At 38.4% G+C, this 19,998-nt stretch overlaps 1 protein-coding gene across 2 annotated transcripts in view; it reads left to right on the top strand.

Annotated features, from left to right (window-relative positions):
* The window catches only part of LOC310881067 (uncharacterized protein), a 266,119-nt gene that overhangs the window by 146,641 nt on the left and 99,480 nt on the right, over positions 1-19,998 (top strand). For both annotated transcript variants that reach the window (XM_083797797.1, XM_083797796.1), the window contains exon 3: positions 18,649-18,713. In XM_083797797.1, the coding sequence (XP_083653923.1) occupies positions 18,649-18,713 (65 nt within the window). The remainder of the gene's footprint in view (positions 1-18,648; positions 18,714-19,998) is intronic.

Here is a 19,998-nt window from a genome sequence, read left to right as displayed (position 1 = left end):
TGTAGGAGTCTAGTAGAAGGAGATAACAGAATGGCGGATGCTTGATATCTACTCCCAACAGTAAAATGAGCTTGCTTGATTTTTGTCTCTAGCTGTTAATACCTTTCCTCTGTTCATCCTTCATAAATCCTTTCACACACCCCCGTCACCAACTGCAGTAACTCTCACAAAGGCAGGCTGGCCAAACGGTCGGTAGAAGCTGTACAGACTGGGAGGTACAAAAGGGGCATTGAACTGTCTGGTTTCTTTGGAAGGGACTTAGTTCTGGCTTAAAACTCGCCAAATGCATCCCACTGTTTTGCACTCAGCTGAAACAATTTTCTACATACCTTTGGCTATCTTTGTTTTGGATCTGTAGTTGAATGTGTAAAACTGTTGAGCTTAGTAAAAAGAAGGAAGTTGCTGAAGAGTTGGTAACTCCATTTAACCTTCCCTGAGATAATGACTGTGGGGTGTCTCAAAGCACCTAGATTGTCCTTCACATACCAATAATGTTAGGAAAACAGGTTTCTTATTAAATACAGTGGCTGATTTTTCTTTTCAAGAGGGAAATCTTTTTCATGCCTCGTCATTGTTGTTATTAAAGGTTTGACCGTCCTGCACAGTGTACGGCTATAATCTCTCAATGGAGAGATGGTCTGCTTTTTTGCTGTGATATCACTGTGTTCATCTAAGATTTATTTTTTCTTTCTACCTCCTGTTCTTTTGCCATTGCTTGCCACTGTTCATAAATATGTGTTATCAGCTGAACCTTTCCAAATTTGCCTGGCAGAATGTATTTTTCTTTTCCAAAGGTCTCTATTTAATATGAACTGCGCTCCAATCATTTCTAGCACCTGTTCACTAGTTACATGGTGCATCAACAGCAATTTCAGAATTCTTCAATAGCGTGACAGCTTGAAATTGTCATTTCTTTGTGAACACTGGATGCACTGAAATCACTTTAGTGCAGTTGTCGTTCTTCTTTGTACTCAAACATTAGATATGTTTTTGTGAGTTAAGATGGGTGGTGAACAGTTTTTCACTAAGCACCATGCTCAGTTTCCATGAAATGAGAAGGGGTCTTTTATGCAGGGCATATGTCAATGGGTATCCATAGAAAGGAGAACACTTTCTGAAGTGGTGGATATGGACACTTCATCTTACACACAGATGATGCCGCTACATGAAGGACTTTTTGAAGCACTTAACTTCATTATAAAAAGAGGAATAACATTATCTTTACTAACGGGGATTGAAAGCAAATAATGATTTTCATTTAATATGTGTAGCACTGAGGAGAGAGATTTTCACTCAAAACTGAAATGAAGATATAAATTATGTGATACTCAGCAGAGGTAGCATTCAAATAATTTTATTGTTTTAACATGTCGCACTAGGAGAATCTCAATGTAATTGCATGAATGAAGTGTGTACGCTCTTGTGTGTGTGGTTGCGGGGATGATTATGTACCAAAATTTCCATGTTGTTCTTTGGTTTGTTCAGGAAGTGCAATGCTCAGTAATTTCAGCAGAATATACTAAAGGTACAGAGCTCTGCTCTGGAATGAAACTAGTAAGGAGCTGTTACTACAGTGCGACTGCTCATTCATGCTTGGGAACTGAATGAAGGGGTTTGATAGTGAGGAAAACCACAGTGTTAGTATTTGCCTTGTGTTTCATGTCAGCAGCAGAATGGAAGTGAGATGACCTCTTCTCTACAGGATTAAACTTTTGGATATTCACGTAGTATTCTGTTAGGAGGCTGTGGCAGATCTAGACTATTTCTGGTCCTTTGGTTTCACTTCTCATAACTAAAGAATGATAAATTCTAACATTATTTTACCACTTCCCAGATTTTTAGAAACAACTAAATAGAATAATTATAAATATTCTTCATAATATTGTTATCAAAATAATTTATTGTTTTCATTTTATATCAGGCATGATAAACAATAAGAGAATGAATTGCAGGAAAATAAGTGCTTTCAAAGATTGGTTTAGCAGTGGTAGATTAATCTGCGTTGTTGTAGTGAGATTAAGATGCATTGCTATTGTGTTTAATTTTTGGAAAAGATTTTAGGCTTCAGTTCTATATTGGTCCTTAGACTACTACTACGGCACCCTGTTCTATAACTGGGATACTTAAGTCCTATAGTTATTTGTAGTCCTACAAAAGCTGCATAATATTAATTGAGGTTGTTTATTGTGCAGGTTATTTCACTGTCAGTAGTTACTTCATGTAGGAGTTAATATCTCTCTCTGTTAAAGTTGTCTGTAGCACAGTCATGTAGAGTCCAAAAATAATCTAAGAAATAATTTAAGAAACCCATAATTCATTTGTTTCATAGGCAGAAAGTTCAGGTCTTAATTGATAGGCCGTCATAATCAGCTTGCAGGGAGACATCTACTAGGATGGTAATGATGGAAGAATACTTTCTGGTGTTTAAAGTTAAATTACTCTGCCTCTGGCTCTCTTCTCACTCTTGTGACATGTGTGACATAGCCAATATTCAGATGAATCCTAAATAACTACCTGTTTTCCTGACCTGTCATACAGTTTCTTGAACTTTGAATCATTTGTTTGTTATTATGTCACTATTTGAATATTGGTGTCTTTATCACTGATCTCACTACCTGTTTCTGCTACCTTTATCTCTACAGGGATGATCCAGTCATTCCTTACTGTCTATGCTGTAAATATTATGTTAACTTTGACATTTGTAATGGTTTGTTTTTCTTTCCTCCATTCTATTCATATCTAACCCAGGAACCTATGTATTGATGTAATTATACTCCTCCAGTCTGAGTCTCCTTCGCTACCCCTACAGAGGTTCAGAAATTGTCTTGTTTCCATTTCAGTTGTTTTTACCTCCTTTTGTTCTCCCTCTTTCCACAGATTCCTCAGTACTGTTCATCAGTGCAAATTGTCTTCTCATTCTTAGAAGCTTTTGTTGTGATATTTCACTTTATCTATTCATCCCTCTTCCAAATCTGACCTTTATTTCTTCATCTTGCTCTGTCTCTGAGATAATTAGTTCATATCTAGAATGATCTTTATTTCTTTTCTACTGAATAACTTCTGTTTTTCATTAAATTCTTCCATAAATTCTGCCAGGAAAACCAGGTCCACTGAAATCAGATAAGAAACTCAAGTGACTTCAGGATTGTACAGCATGTCTTAAGCAGTCTCTTACCTTTCCTGTGTCAGTTGCCTAGATTGTGTCATTCAAACAATTGCCCATTATCAAATTGCACTTTTTTTTTCTGCGTGCAGTAGATTATAAGGTCTTGAGGAAGAGTTTTTATTTCAGTCTGTTCATGTACAATAAGCATACAGTGCTAAATAAATTTTATTTCATCATGGAAATAGTCTTTAAACAATAAAGGAAGAAGTTATTTAATTATGTTATTTTATCATTTAAATGGACACAAACTAGAAAGAATGAAAAACAGAAGGAAAATATATGATCAAATATTAATATTTTACTGTAAAAGAATTAAATATCCTAATGAAATAATGAAAATAAGTAACTTCTTCCAGATTATAGTTAAAGTTTGATGAAATAATAATAAAAATTTAATCTTACAGTTGAATGAAAACACTCCATATGTTGTTAAATATGGCTAAATTTGATTTCAGTTATGCTGGTTTTCTGTCTCAGACAACTGCTGTTTTTAGGGATCAATTGGCTACAGATAAGGCCCAAGACATCCCTAGTTCAGTGATCATCTTTAACTTTTATCACAAGTTTCTTCTTGAATCCTACTGCTGTCAAAGGTCCATGAGAGTAAGACAGAGGTAAGCAGCTAAACAGAGTAAAATTCATGTGTGAGAGGCATTTGCTTGTCTACATGGTGTATTTAAATAGTTAGAGATTAAACACTGATTCTTCTGGAGAACTAAACCGGTACATTTAGGACCACTATAACCATGGAGCGGAAACCTTATGGATCTTAGAGTATTGTTTTATATCTTATTTGTATTTTTCCATCTGCCAGTGCAGCTGTAGCAGTGGAGCTGAATGACATTCTTGCACTTTGTGTTCTGCATCTGCTCCATAACTCTGTTTATCGCTAAACCTTTTTGTTCTGTGCCATTCTTCACTCTGTCTGTTCTGCTCACTCTTGATCTTTCCTCTGTTTATCATTCCTTGCACTCTAGTGTATATTATCATGTACTATATCCTTCCAAGATCATTCTTCACATATGCTGAGATTTTTTACAACTGTCTTTTTGTAATCTTTTGCAACAGACTCACTTCATGCCCTAGACCTTTTATTAAAACTTATCTTTTATTTCTGTTTTCTTGAAGGCATCATTATTCCTTCTAACAAGCTCATTTTTGTAGCCAGTAGCATTTGACTTCATCTAGCCCCCAGGTCATTTTCTCTGTGTCCACCATCATCATCTTTGTGTGTCAGTAGTCACGGTAGATGCATGACAAATGTTCCTTCTGAAAAATTTCTCATCTGCCTATCCTTTTTGTTTTGCATAAACTGGTGATTTCCCCTGCATATCATTTAATTTTATGTGCCATTACTGCAAGATCTACAGATTGCTATAATGTTCCTGCAAATCTCAGATACGCTGAGTTCATGTCATAACTCCTGGTGCTCCAGCTTGATGCGTTTGTTCCTGTGCCAGTTGCCTGCTTGTTTTCCCACTCCTCCTCCTGAACGGTAAGTGCAGCCTTTGTGCAGCTGGCAGCTAGGATCTCGGGATATGTGCCTTTCCATCTAGTTCATATGATCAGATACTTGCCTAACAATGAACTCCTTGTTTGTATGAGTATCCTCTGTAATTGATCTGAGCTATTCACTAGTTTGTTCTGGTGATGTTGACACCAGAATTTTAGGTCGGCAGTAGTTTAAATACAGAAGCATTCACACACTTGGAAGAGCAAATTCATTTTTCACTAAAACTTGTCACTGTCAGCTGTCATACTAGATTGGTAAGCTAGTGAAAGCAGGATCAGCGGATGTAGCCTTGCATGGCAAAGCTCAACAGAATTATTTATGAAAGTTCAGCCAGCTACGGGGTCAAAAAATAGTAAAGTACCCCTTGTACATATGTGGCTTGAGTTTTAGCTTGTGCCCATCCTAAAGTTAAGTTTATCATTGAGCAATTCCATTGCTGCATTTACTATGCTTCAGGGTCATGTTGCTGTGGAAAGCCTGTAGTGACTGTTGTGCAGCCAGCAGGAATATCCAAATCTGCCAGAATACAGTTTCTGGATTGGGATGTCACACTGAAGATTCAGTGGCATTTAATAAGTTGGGCAGAGACTTGGGCTCCTAGGCTTTGAACAGAAAAACAGTTCCTTAGTATTCACACTGCAAAGGTAGTTGAAGTAGGCGATCACTTTATACTCATTTATGCATGGTATATCTCTGTACATCTTTGTAAAGGAATCTTCTAAGAAAATAATGCATGTGGCAAAAAGCCAGCCAGGGGATCAGCCAGAGGAAAAGTAACTGAAGCGCTTTGATTCACAGGCATGAATATTCTAAGTAGATAGATACATGTTAACTTTACCTGCCACCTTTAGCACATGCATTTTGTTTAAACTTGGTACTCTGCAGAAAACATTAGATGCTTTTGACACTCCTGCTGCCCACATTACTTTTAACAACTCAGCTGTGGAAGCTTTTTCAGAGCCTTGGGGTGTTGTACTTCAGTATGTTCATTCTTCTCAACTTTTTTTTTCTTTTAAACAAGTTTAATGAAACACATATTTAATTAACAACACACTAATGAATAAATACAAACAGATATGCCCCTGTACACAACCCTATTGAAGAATATCAGTGTGAATAATAAAAATTGAAGCCAACTTTACAAAAGACAAATATGTTGAATAAATAATAGCTGCTACTATTTACAAAGTGCACTAAACAAGAAGGGAATCTCCCTTGTTAAAATTCGGGAGATTGGGAGAAAAAAAAGTAGAAAATCTGGAAGTATCCCCAGTGTAATTCTCTCTTTCATTCCATCTCTTTGGGAAATGGTTCAGTTCTTTTTATTACACTTGCAAATGTGTTGAGCAACCTGCAATACAGTGGATCACAACTTAGGTGCTGGATAGCAGAGGATGAAAAGGTGCTGCTTCCAGCGCATGAGCTCGCTCTTTCAGCTCTGTTCTTTGGCTTTGAGTGTAATGCCGGCTTAACTCCTGCAGGCATTTCTGTTCTTATTATGAGTGCATATTCATTTAAGAATCTTTGACACTTTTTTGCAAAGAAGAAAGTATAGGCCTGTGTTATTTCTTTTATAATATTAATGTTCTTGTTCTTTTTCTTGTCACCTATTTTCAGTGTCTTCAGCTCTTCTTCCTAAACTTTGCATAGTGACACTGTGCATTGAAGGATGTTTGATTTTGTGTGGTTTTTAGGTCTGACAAAATTTCAGTGGTGGATCAGTCAGTTTCTTCATTGGGCTGAATTCTGATCTATTTATCAAAGAAAACCCCTCCTGTAATCTCAGTCCTGATTTAAAAAAAAAAAAATCATTCTCCAATATATAGGCTATAGTGTCTAAAGTATTTTAGAAAAATCCAGAGGGAAACATACAATAGAAGTATTAACTGTTTTTTAGGATTTATAGGAGTTATTTGTTGGAACATGTATTTTCTGATAAGATACTGAGGTCAAGAGTGATGATAAATGCATAATGCAATGCCTTGCGTAATATACCCTTAAGTATTTAAAGATAATGCTGTGGCCTCCTGGCCATCCGTACATTAGTCAAACTTTGAATTTCGGATCTCATTTTTTTTATCTTGAATTTAAAAAAACCTTGCTTTTCAATATAGTTATGATCTGTACTCAGCCAGCTTGTGTCTAACTGAACTCTTTGCCCTGGGGATTTGAGGATATTGAATAAGTAGTGTTGTGGAGCAGCAACATATTTTCTCTTAAGATTCAAAAATAAAAATATTTTTTAAAAAAGCAAAATAACAACCAAGAGGTAGTCTCACACTATATTCTGCAAATATAAGCAGAAATATTTCTCTTTTTAAAAACAGAAATATATCCAAAACCGAACCCAGCACTCATATTTTAAAAGTGCTGGGTTTTGTTCATTGCAAACAGATAAATGAAAAGCTTTGTTTGTAACATACATATCTTATACATACAAGCATATATTCAGGATTTATTCCTATCTCCCTCTTTCATCAGTGTAAGTACGAGAACCCTTTCATGACAAGGGTATGGATCACCAAGAACTAGCAAGGGTTGTTCATTAGCAATATCAGAAGGCAATCCAAGCATATAGCTCACCCTTTGAGCTGAGCCATTTATTACCACCACACTATACATACATAAAGAGCTCAAAATTGCAGCTTGCTTTATAAATAGTGTAGGGAGTTATTTAAGATTTTCCTATGCAGGGGACACAGCATCACTAGCAGGCTGCCGAGATGTAGTGCTCGCATAGCTTGTTCTGCTCTGTCTGCCCTTGTGCTTCTGCGCGTCCTCTTGCTGGTTGTGCTGTTGAGTGCACAGGAGTGTGCTGTTGCTGCAGGCAGTGGAACAACACACTCCTGGGCTTGGCTCCCCCTCTTCCCTGGGCCTCACAGGGAGATAAAAACAGTCGGTATCTAGTACTGTGGCTCTGACAGCTGCTGCTGCTGTCTTTGGATGCAATGAGCTAGTCCAGAAAAGAGATGTTTGTGTAGCAAGCGAGTTTATGTAAAGGTAGAGATGCTGTCCTTAGTACAAGAGCAAAGAGAAGGACATGCCATGGATGTAAAATTCAGCTTAGACTGCATCGCTGAAGAGTCCTGAGCTGGCTCTGTCCTAAATCTAGTCTGTAGACTGCTGGTCAAGAATGGTGGCTCTTGACCTTTTCTCTGAGGCTTGCTTTTTTTTTTTTTTTTTTTTTTTTTTGAGTAGAGAGTTTTCTTCAAAGGCAATTAGAAATCTTGTAATAGACTTTGGAAGCACTATGTCTTTACTGTTTGCCTGCAAAAACAGCAAAGCTAGATCACAGCTGAAGACTTGAAAATCGCACCTGCACACTTCCTTAATGCAGTCCTGCTACTGAGTGGTGTTATACAGTTACAGTGGGAGAGAAGATCGTTCTCAGGATCACAGTAGTGAAGGAAGCCATGCATGAGACTGTGTTTTTATGAAGTTCTGGTCCACACTATTAAAAATTCTTGAGATTACTCTCCTTTTAATGGACTGTAAGTTCACTTAAAAATGGTACTAAAAATGATTCAAAGCGTGTCTGCCCAAAGTGTGGTAATTCTCATCCTGTATATTTATCAAAGTGGTCAGAATGCCGTGTGAAACAAGTATGTAAGGGAATTCTTCATTATTTCTTAGATGTGCTATAGTCAAAGGGCAATCACATAAAAATATGTAGGCTGAAAAGAAATATGACAAAACTATTCTTCTAAAAGCTCCTTGAGGAATATCAAATGGATCCACTGATTCAGATGTGAACAACATTTTCACATTGGTGGTCCATTAGTCCATCTTTTTCAATGAACCTGAAGACAAGACATTGCAGTGCAGTCTGGACACGCTTTACCCTCATCTTCTGTTACTAAGCAACTTCAGTGAAAATGGAAAGATGAACTTACTGGTATTGATGTGGTGGGTAGAAACACGTCTAGGCTGCAAACCAGCCTGTTGCCTGTGGAGGAGAGAAAAATGATCATTTAGAGTAACAATAAAAGCCCCAGTCAGACCGAGCCGACTATGAAGCACACTTCTTTGCTGTTTCCCCTAGTTTTTGTTTAAAAATGTAAGATAAATCCCAGGAGAATTACAGGCTAACACTCCTCCAATTTTCCTGCTACCTGAGACAGACGGTAGATAAAAAACTGCGACATAATGTGTGCATTGAAAAATGCACAGTGTAGCAAGCAGTCACTTCTCCTGCCAGTTATGCTGCCAGTGCACAAAGATGTTCAATCCTAATTGTGCAGGTTATTCAGTTTGTATGATCATCAGGAAAGGTCTTTAGCAGCAGCAAATCACAATTCTAAAAGACTATGATGGTGTAAAGAGTAAAGCTATTGCTATTGCCAGAGAATGTCTCAGTGTAGGACTGGAAACTTTTAAGATGTACTAGTATACAGCTCACAAGTCAGCCTTGAAAGCTTGGCTAAGAGAATTGGGAGGTAAATACAAGCATTCCCTGCAGTGCTTTATAGTTTCACTTTAGAAAGACTGGGGAGAAACAGAAAGATACTAAATGAATTGAGAACTTTAATCAAAAGGACTAAAAAAGAGATAAGCTGACTAGAGGAAAAAAATGCAGGTTAGCAAACAAAGAACAAAGAGTGTGTTTGAATACAATTACCAAGAAATAAGGAATAGAAATAGGGCACTCATGCAGACAGAGAACAGGGAGGGAAGGTTGAGCAGCAAGACAGGATTTTTCGAAGATCCATATGGAGTTGTACAGAAGGTATCGGAGGGAAAAAGGATGCAGAGTTCATCTGTCTCTGGGAACCTAATTGAAGTGATGGATGGAAATTGGGTCAGAAAAAATAACAAACCCCTCCTTCTCTTCCTCCCAATTTTCCTTCTCTTTCTTTAATATTAATGTGTGTTATTAAAGAAACATTTCTGGAAGGCACTAAGAGCAGAAGCTGTAAGTATCCCTGCAGAGACTACCTTACTATAGCAAAATGTTCAACATTTGAGACTGACTTTCTCCAAACACAGAAGCAGTGACTGTAAACTGCAAGTGAAAATAGGAAGATACATGAGAAAGACCAAACTGGACAGATCTTACATACCTCTGGCTGACACCCCAGGGTGTCGCTCTCTCTTGCTTGTAGTTTGGCAATAGCAGCATAGTTTGTCATGCTAAAGCGAGCAAACAAAAACCCGCCTTTCTGAAGTGAAGAGTAAACAGGATATTGACAGTCTGCTCTTAAAGAAAACACCTCCCAGAGTGGCAGTAAGAAGCTGCTAACTGGATTTGGTATATATCTAAAACCTGTAGTTTAGTAGACATTTCTTTTGGTGGCAGTACTGGCTTGAGCAGTTTGTATTCATCACCGTGCCACCCTGTCCGTTAAGCCACCAACTGCTCAGGGGTACCATGGGGAGCCAGATCAGTGAAATGATACAGGATGAAAGCAATCCAGAAAAGTACTTACTTTTAATCTGGATCCATGCCTTCATCCAGGTCAGGATACAGTGCCAAGAACAATTGTACTGGGCCAGTATGTATTAGGAACAGGGGAAGGCTGGGAGTCATGGGGTGCGGGTCAGCTTAAGCTGGCAGTGTTACCGCAAGAAAATGCTTAGGTACATCAGTGGTCTTTTGATTAGAAAGAAAAATGGAATTTGGTTCACTGAATTTGCAAACGGGTGGAATGTGGACACTGATGTACCAGCATATCTTAAACTTGGAAAAAAATCATGTGCTAGTACTAGTTCTCTAGTAGGAACAGAGGTATACGGCTTGAAAGTCTGATTTTGAGACCTTATAACGGTTTAAATGTTTCCGTCGATAATAAAGCTTCAGTCACTCAGAGGAACCTATTATTTTCATCATGAAATTTCTCTCTGCTGACATGCTGTTGGATGTTGAGGAGTTAAAAATACATATTCCTTTGTAAATCTCAGTGAAGCAAGTTGGTTTACCAGCTACTCTTCTTCCATATTAAATGGGACAGGGGAGGAGTTAGATATTGTTTAATTTTAGGGTAGCCGCAGAAATCAGACTTGACATCCAAAACACTGAACAACACAGAAAGATCTGATTTACAAATAAACTTAAAGATTTCCCTGAGCCATGTTACAGATGCAGGACTAGGATGGTTGAAGAGAAAGGTGTCAGATCTCTGGGGAAGGAAATGTAAGTATAGCCCCAAAATAAGCTTGAGAACACTTTCCTTTGACACGGGATTGGAATAGTAAGAAGGCTTGGGTTTCTGAACAAGCAACTGTTGATCATTTTTCATATTCCTTTTTTTCCATTTGGATTTACAGAAAAAGAATTTTGTCTGTACTCTTTGTGTATAACTGACTTGTTCCAGATCTGTAACTGGTTCATACAAGCAACTCTGTCTCCCAATGGAAACAACTCAGTGAAGCCCAAAGTACTGAGTACCTTACAGGGTCAGTACTTTATGATGTGTTTATTGACATACTTTATTTGAGAGGGAAAAATGTTTGCTTGCTTCCCAAGGATAAGTGCATCCTTCACACAATGGGGTATTCTCAATTGTGCTTTTCTTCTCTGCAGTGACTCTTAAGATATTGATACTTTGGTATTCTGAATCAGGGCTATGAAATACTGCAGGATTATTTATTAATGAAATTATTATTATTATTAATGAAATGTGCACAGTGGGCACAATGTCTTATAGCAGGTGACTTCCTGACAGATGCTACTACTTGATTGAGCTTTTGATTCCATGATGAAAATTTGGGTTATTTTCTACTTTTCTAAGCCCACCCTTGTAACAGCAGAAAGACACAAACATTCAATTTCTAACTAACTAGATAGGCTTTATTCAAATGCAGGCTTTCTGCCAGTGATTAGAGGTTGCAGTTGGCCAGATACTGTTTTAATTCATTCTCCTTTGGTCACCCAGGAAAACTGGCTGTAACACCAAGAAAAATGAACAAATTTCTGGCAAAATGGAAATTCACAGTACTTCAAAAGCCAATATATAAAACAGTATATAAAACAACAATACATAAAAGCTACAACAATCCCCTGAGGGTGTCCCATTTCTAGCTTGGAAAAGAAAAATGGTTGAGATCTAGTAAATACCAGATTACTCCATTCATTGCAAGTCGGTGAAAATTGCATTAATCAAGAGAGGTGGCTGTTGTGAAATGTCATCGTTTCAGTCAGCAGGCGTGTGACTCTTTGTTTATTTGTTTGCTTTTGTTTCTAATCAAACATTCTAAATTGGGCAAAGCAAATAGATTAAGTAGCAAGAAATGAACAATGAAATTATTAACAGGCTAACAGCAGGCCCACTACTTTGGACGAGCCCCGCTCGCTCTCTGCAGGTGTCAGATGATCTGATTTTGGCATCCAGTAGATGATTCTTCATTGCTACTCTAACCTGCTGAATGAATTAGCTCTCCAATTAGTGGTTTTACCATCATATTCATCGCTCAGGGAGGCTGTGTTACCATTGCAGCTTTTTTCAAGGCCATTTCTTGCACCTCCCCTAACCATTGCTTTTAGTGGTTCTTGCCGTAACTGGGGCTCCGGGGCTGGGTAGCATACCCATACCGTAGCTGTCCCTCACAAATTCCCCAGCATCTGCCCTGCTGTCTGTGGAGAAGAAGGAATTGCACGGCTGGGAGTGTGTTCTGCTCACCTTTGTCCTTACACGTCCTACTAAGATAATATAACGATACCCTGACTTTGAGTACTGTATTCATCTCCATGGGTATCTGAACAAGGTACATTGAGAATATTTTTATCTTTTAGCATTGTATTTCTTTTTTCAAATACCGTTATTCTGTACCATAGTATACACATGGTTTACAAAGAGGTGATCTTTCTGTAGTGTGTTGTAAAGTGTCCCATAGGACATCGCCTGCAGTCTTAGGAAGAATCTCTCCCCTGTAATGTTTTACTCTGCTGCATGGACCCACCCTTCTGCCATTTATCTTCTCAAAGGACCAGGTATTTCTTACCTCGCTCTCTTTTTCTTTGGAGGATACTGGGCTGAAAATCTGTCATGAGGCTGTTCATGAAACTAGCAGAATAATGGAGGTCAGAAAGGCATGGAGGGGAGAACAGCCTCTGTAAACTCTGTCTGTATTTCACTCACTAGAAACAAAAGGGCAAAATTGCCCAGAGCAGCAGCAGTGACATGCTGAGCAGGCTGATGAGGGCTTATCTGTAGCCATGTGCCAGCTTGAAGCCAGAGCAGGGCCAGCTGAACACCAACCAGCCGTAGTGCAGCAATTGTGTAGACACTTCAACACATGCTGTGTGAGGCAGGTCTGTGTTTCACCTGGGCTCTTTAGCTCCAAGACTAATACTACTACTCGGTTTCCAGACCAGAGCTGGTTGACATCTACCAACTTGGACCAGTGTGTGTTGCTGCTCATACCTGGCCAGGTAGACGTGGCATTTGTTCACTTCCTAATAGCATTCTGTGTTCACCCACAGCACTGTGTTTTGCCATTTAGATGCATCTCTTGAGTAATTCTGCTCTAATCAGTGACATTATGATGACAGCGGGGGAAAATGAGGCCCAGCACCCTCAGTCAATACAGACATTTTGTCCTATCTACTGAGGCAACATTTCTGAACTTGAGAGAGAGGGATTTCGCTGGGAGTTGTGCCTGAGTGAGTAGGACAGAACTGGGCCAACATTTGTAAACAGGAGAAAAATTGAAGGAAACACCTGCTTTAGTTTTCAGAGAAAGATTAGTGTTTGTGATGGACATGTTTTTGCAGGGTTAGTCTGGCAGGTCTCTGCAGACAGCACCATCCTCCCCTATGTCCTTTACATTTTCCGTAAGTATTTCAAATGAGTTTGAATGTCTCAGAGGAACCAAACACTCAGGAGCAAAAAACACTCTCCTGCAGAACAGTAATGACTAAAATAGCATAGATCTGAGAATAAAGAGCAGCCTGTAGTTTCTAACCAGGACTAGCTGACTGCTGCTGGAGCTGGAGTCAGAGCAAGGATAACAAGTATATGTGGTCATTGGGGGAGGAAGCAAGAAATCACCATGCACCAATACGTGTTTTTAAGCTCTATTTTGGGATTGTCAAGAGTTTTGCTCTTAGCAGCCCAGGCATGTCTATTGATTTGCATGCTGTAGTTTCTGCATGACAGATACGCTGTAGATTTTGGAATACTCGCAGCTTGAAAGAGAACTCGTAGCAGCCAAGGAAAGCAATTCAAGAAAGAGTACTGATCACGCTTTAGTCTTCTCAGGCACAGTTACTATCATAAGAGGAAGAAAGAGAAATAACGATATCAAATCAATAGAGAAAGAATGAGTCAAAAGAAGACTGTAGTGTATGAGGATATAAGAGAAAGGAAAATAAACTGGGAAATGCGCTGCTGCATATAGGAAATGATTTGGACCAAATCCTGACACTCCTTGAATTGCTATGAAGTCAGCAGGCAGGATTTGGCCCTTGATGATTATAATTCCCTCTTCTCGGCAATTTACTAAACTTTCAGTGAAATTATTTCTCAAAAATAAAGACGTGTGTGTCAGTGTAAATACTGTGATCAGTTAAATGCTAACTAGCACAGGTTTGTGAAGTCTCATTCGTTAATCTTTCAGACTGTATGAGAGAAGCAGCTTTTGAAGTGCAAAGTATTATCATCATCATTATACGTTCATAAAACAGGTTTTGTGCCTCATTCAAATGTGAGAACACTGAAAGTGGCATGCAGCCTTCTGTGCCAGAGCCTAAGTCTCTGCTGGCTTCCCTGCATTCTCCTCACATGGAAAAGTCTGAAGAGGTGACAAATTTTCTGATATGGAAGACCTTGAAATTCCCTTTTTAATTTCCTGCTTTCTATGCTTGAACTGCTATGGCACCTGCTCTGTGTTTTTTTTGTTGTTGTTGGTTTTGGTTTTTGTTTTGTTTTATGTTAACTTCTTATAGATTATTTCCATTTTTGGAGGGATGTTCAATACAAATACCTCTGACTATACAATACTATTGAAATGCAGTTTAATAGACTCTTTTTCCTCTGAAGTACTTGTATGCAAAGAAACAGATACTTACAATTGGAAAATTAATAAAAAGGGCAAAGATCACAGTGGTAACATGAGTTACAGTGAATTCATGTTTTCACGTGGTGATGTGAAAGCATCTGTGAGTTTCCTGTGCCTGCACTCACAGTGAGACGGCCAACAGCTCTACAAACTGGTCACCGATCCTAAACTATTAAGTCCTACTGGCAGTTAAATAACATTGACCTGGGCTTAGAAGTGTGCCATATAAGCATACACTAGTTATGAGTATGATCACTTGCTATTACTCATTTTAAAGTGGTCTCTTGTTAAATACACTTAAATAAAAAAGGGGATAAAAATCAGTGTCAGTAATTCATACAGGTCACCCATCTCGGCTAATATGAATTGGCTTCCTGATACCTTGAAAAGGATCTTGATGGCAGACATGTTAGTAGCTTTACAGTCTCACCAGGAAAAGCATCCTGTGTACAGGGAATTATATGGAAAAGCTGACTTTTTAATGACTTGGATATCTCTGAAGACATGTAGGCATGTGTGCTGGGCTTCCACCATGCTTGTCAAGTCACTGTGAAATTCCAGAGTCTCATAGGAGCAAAGACTGACCTGCTGCTCTTTAAACCATTGCACTTCTCCCATCTAAAATCTCTGAGAGTCCTTTATCTTTATTGTTAAAGCTGCAGTAGCCAGCTTTTGAAAGCACTACATCATAGCCCAACATAGCTACCTGGAAGGGATCGGTACATCAGAGAACCTTAGTGGTTTTTTTGCCCCTCATTTTTCTTCTGTTCTTCAAATAAAATCAGGATATGTCAAGCTCCCTAGAATAAAGCTGTGGACATTGGAGGAGGCAGAGAAAGGTGTATCGGCTGAACTTCTGCACAGCTATGTCACCCCCCACTGCATGAGGGAGGCTGAAGGAAAAAGCTCCTATGTGTAATCACAATTGTTGATAAATAAGTGAAAATGGATGTTTGGCCCTGGAGTTCAGAACCTGAAAATGCCAATGAAGTAAATGGGGCTATAAAATCACTGACTTAAGCATCTGTCATACTAAAGAATCTTAAGCAGGATGGCACAGGCGAAAGGCATGCTTATCTCAAGGGACAAGTATAGCTCTCAATAGTGCTGGGTAGAAATGAGAACTCTCTCTTGGGAATTTTGAGAGAAAACCTCACTGAAAAATTTCTTGAGAAGTAACTTTCTTTCTGTGTGAGAATTAAAAAGGACAGGGGAAGGAAGGTTGGGGGAAGGGGGAGAACTTTACTTATTTTTGTTACTTTTTTCCATCTGCTGGAAAACCATGTGTAATTACAAAACTATGTTTTCTTCTGCTTTCCTGTACTTGTTTTTTTTAGACAGCAAAGCTGCAAGAAATTCAAAAAGTGCGGAAAAACATAGCCTCAGCTTATTTACTGTTTTCCTTGTACCAAAAGATGCAAGGCATTCACAGGAAGCATAGAAAGCTACATTTTCTGAAAATCATATTTTCACTTTTAAAATTAACTTTGCTGAAGTTGTTACTTCTCTGTGAAAGAAAATCTTCTTTTACAAAAATATGTTTTTGTTGAAAAACATTCAGACAATTATAGCACTCAGGAACTTGCCTGCCCTCATTTTAATTTAACTTCATAATCTTTTATTTCCTTTGTTTTACCAGGATTTTAAGGTTTGCTCTGCTTTAGCAAATTAATTGTCTGGTTTGCTATTATGCTTCATGTCATTCTGCCTGTGTTGCTTATTTATTAGCCAACCCTCTAAACAGCCAAAAAAGATAAGTGAATAAGCAGAAAAGCTGAGAATTTTGAAGATAACTTAGACCTAGAGACAGTAAACCAAGATGTTTCACTCTAATGATGAGTGAGTTGCATACTGAATCTGTGGGTGATCTCCTGAATAAGATGTGCTTTGCATTCTGTATTGTTGTACACAACAGAAATTTAGCTTTAAAATCTCACACAGCTCCTATTATCTTTAAAAATATTTTTCAAAAATCTGCATAGTCTGAAAAAAATTGCTGACATGTCTACCATTAACTCTGACCCATTCTTAATAGCCATCAATACTGACTCATAATTTATGCATGCTATTCATTTTGAAAATATTTACTCTTGTCTGTCCATTTAGCATGTGAATCCTGGCAAGTTAGATAGTTCTCTCCCAACTTTCAGGAGCTTTAAAAGAAATAGCAGTTTATTGATTTCTGAAATGACATGGAACCCAGAGATACTTCACAAATTTCCTTTCTTGTGTCCTCAAATAAATGAAGTCTATGGAAAAGCTGTATTTCTTGAAGTAAGAAATGCAAACCAATTTTGATCTGGGAGGCAATGAATGGCAAAAATTTTTTATGTGTCTGGTAATAATAAAAGAGCTGTTTTCATATTGTCTTTCATCTTTTAATCTGAAAGTCATGCATAAACTGCTCTGATTAACACTTGTGCCATGTAAGTGTTATTCTGCGTAAGTTTTGTTTTCAGCATCATTTTGTTCATTTTGCATACTTGAGTGTATGCTATTCAGAGAAGATAAATTATTGCTCCTGGAGTCCTGCTCCCTGTCCTTTGTCTTTTTAACTGTTGTCACTCAATACACGTTAACAAAAACATTCAACTGTCCAACATAAGTGCTACAAAGTTATGCTGTTAGTGTGACAATGTTGGTTGATTTCTTTCTTACTATATGAAATCCAATGGGATGTGTGTGTGTAAATGCTTTTCTTCTAGGAGACCTTGGCTGGTAACGTGTAGTGTGCCTGATGGTTAGATGGGTTACCTGGCAATCCCTTGACTCAAAAGAAAAATCATTAACTCAAAATTCAAAGCTAATGTTAAAAGAAGGAACAGTAAAACTGGTCTGACTGTTCTTTGTGGACCACTGAGTCAGTGGGCTAGGTGGTGATTTATTGTTTAACGCTTCACATATGTTAGCTTGTGTTTCTTGTTTTTCTTGTTGTAGATAGGTCATGCTAGCAAGTAAAGACAGTTTCAGAAAATTTCCAGACGGAATCCCCAAATCCTGTCTGGGCTTGCATGAGTAAATGCCTGCCTGTGTAGAAAGAGCAAATGAGTTTGGAAGGTGACAGGTCCCACTGTGACTCTCGGGGGCTTGGGGAAAGGCACTGGGGACAGCTCTTGCTGAGGGTGCCGTGTGATTTCCACAACAGATCCCTTTTGTTTCTGGTCGTTTCATACCCTATGGGCCTCTTCAGTTAGAGGTAATAGAGGTCTGTCAGCATGTGTGTTCAAAGAGAAAGGTTTTGTGAAGAGGAACTAGTGTGACTGAGCTCATTTAAACTGTTTGCAGATTGTCTGAGGAGATCAAGATTGTTATGGATGTGTTTGTTCAAACTTGCTCAATTAATAGTTTTTTATTTGATCTGATGGATAAACTGTTTGCAGAGCAGTTCAGCGCATGTTGCATTGATTATTTGATATTCTGTGTTTATCATTAGGTTTACATTCCTTGTGTTATATACAAGACACAAGATTATTTAAGAAATGCCTAATCTATAATGTGTAATAGATCCTCCATCAGGGTAGTGAACAGCAGCTTTCAGAGTTCAATAGGAACTCTGTTAATGTATTCATGATCACATAAAAGAGTGGTATAAGTTTGTAATATAAGTAAGTTATTTATGCAAAGAAGTGGGTGAACACTCACGGTTCTGTCCTCATAACTTTTGTCCAATAAATTGTATCACAGGAGAACAGAAAACGTAAAGAAGCCACAAGGTGATAGGGAGGATTCTCCAAACGGCTCTGCATTTTCCTGCTTAGGATAAAAAACTGGACCTAGTGCTGCTGAAAGGCGCTTGCTTTTCTGTTTCTTTTCCTGCCACTGGGATAGGACAAAAAGTTAATCTTTGATCATAAAACTTGAATACCAGCAGGCATTTAATTATTTTGGAGCCTGTGTTCTCTACAGAAGTAGTTGGATACCAGTGTTATACATTACACCTCAGTCTGCTTGAACCATGTAAACCTTCTTATAGGTATGCTCATGCGTTGAGAATGGAACGAAGGAGGAAAACCACCACAGAACTGCGGACCCTAAATGGTATACTGCATATACATGTGTACACACACACATGTGCAACACCACGCTTGGTAGGGAATCTAGCATCACTACAAAGTCTGGAAAACTGGGGTGAACCTATGTGTCAACAGAGAAGTGTGCTAGTACAGCAAAATTAGTAATTAGTAATGTATTGCCTACCCCACATAACTGACTTTAAAGTTAAAATTGGGTGCATGGCTGGGTGTGGGAAAATCAACATTTATATATTTGGCTTGTCACTGCCATTTGCATAGACCAGAAAAGTAGGATGAATGCAAATATTAGCAAGGATTTATGACAGGTGTTGGTTTTAATGTAAGTTCTTGCTGTGATTAAGTTCCTACTGAAGATTAGGGCTAGAGCTTTGGAAAAGAAGCAAGCATTAAATTATCAAGTCTGTTCCTGTGTGGCGTCAAAATCTAAGGTGGGCACGAGTGACTGCAGAGGGTAAAGGCTCAAGCAGTGGTCAAAGGAAACCTAACCAGTGAAGGGAAAATATGCATTTTTCCTTTGTGTTTGTGTTTCATTTAGCAGCACCCAGAAGCCACGAATGAGTAGAGGTGCCAGCAGGGACAAAAGACTGACTTGTTTTTATGTATGTGCTGATGGCCCAGTTTAGGTCACAGCTATGTTTGGGGCTGTTGCATGAGTTAAGGCTGCAGAGAAGTAGTGGGTTTACAGCTGCATTCTAGAAGATCAAACTGGAGACGCATGTAATGCTGCCAGAGGTGACTTTTTGTCTAACTACCAATTTCATAGGCCTGATAATCATAACCATTCCGTTTGGAGTAAGAGATTATACTTAAGATTATGATTTGCAAAGGAGTCGTATACAAATTGTTCTTAATTCCATGTTCCATATGGACTGGAAATATAAGAGAAAGTGTTAGCTGTGAGGAATGATTGCCACTTATTTTTCCTCTATGCACAGAAGCACATATCACTTCCATGAGTTTTCTAGGTCTTTTGTCAAACAAACTGAATGACTAATGTTTTTCTCTCTGCTTTGGTCACATGAATATAGTTAAATATTGAGTTAACGTTGGCATTAGGGTTCAATTCTGGGGTGAAAGAAAGCATGTATGACTTTTTTTTTTAGCATGTATGACTATGTTTTTTAGGGCAGGAAATCAAAAATGAGTGCAACAATTGCTACTGATCACCTGGAAGTATCTGGCAATGGGTTGTGGAAAAACACAGATGTATAAATTGAGTTTATTGCTGCATTTTTGGAGGCTCAGAAATGTAAGATAACTGCAAATCTTAGCAGAAATGAGTGCCTGAT

The sequence above is a fragment of the Anser anser genome (assembly GCF_964211835.1).
Source record: "Anser anser genome assembly, chromosome: 13".
Lineage (NCBI taxonomy): Eukaryota > Metazoa > Chordata > Aves > Anseriformes > Anatidae > Anser > Anser anser.
This window is presented reverse-complemented; position numbering and strand designations above follow the sequence as displayed.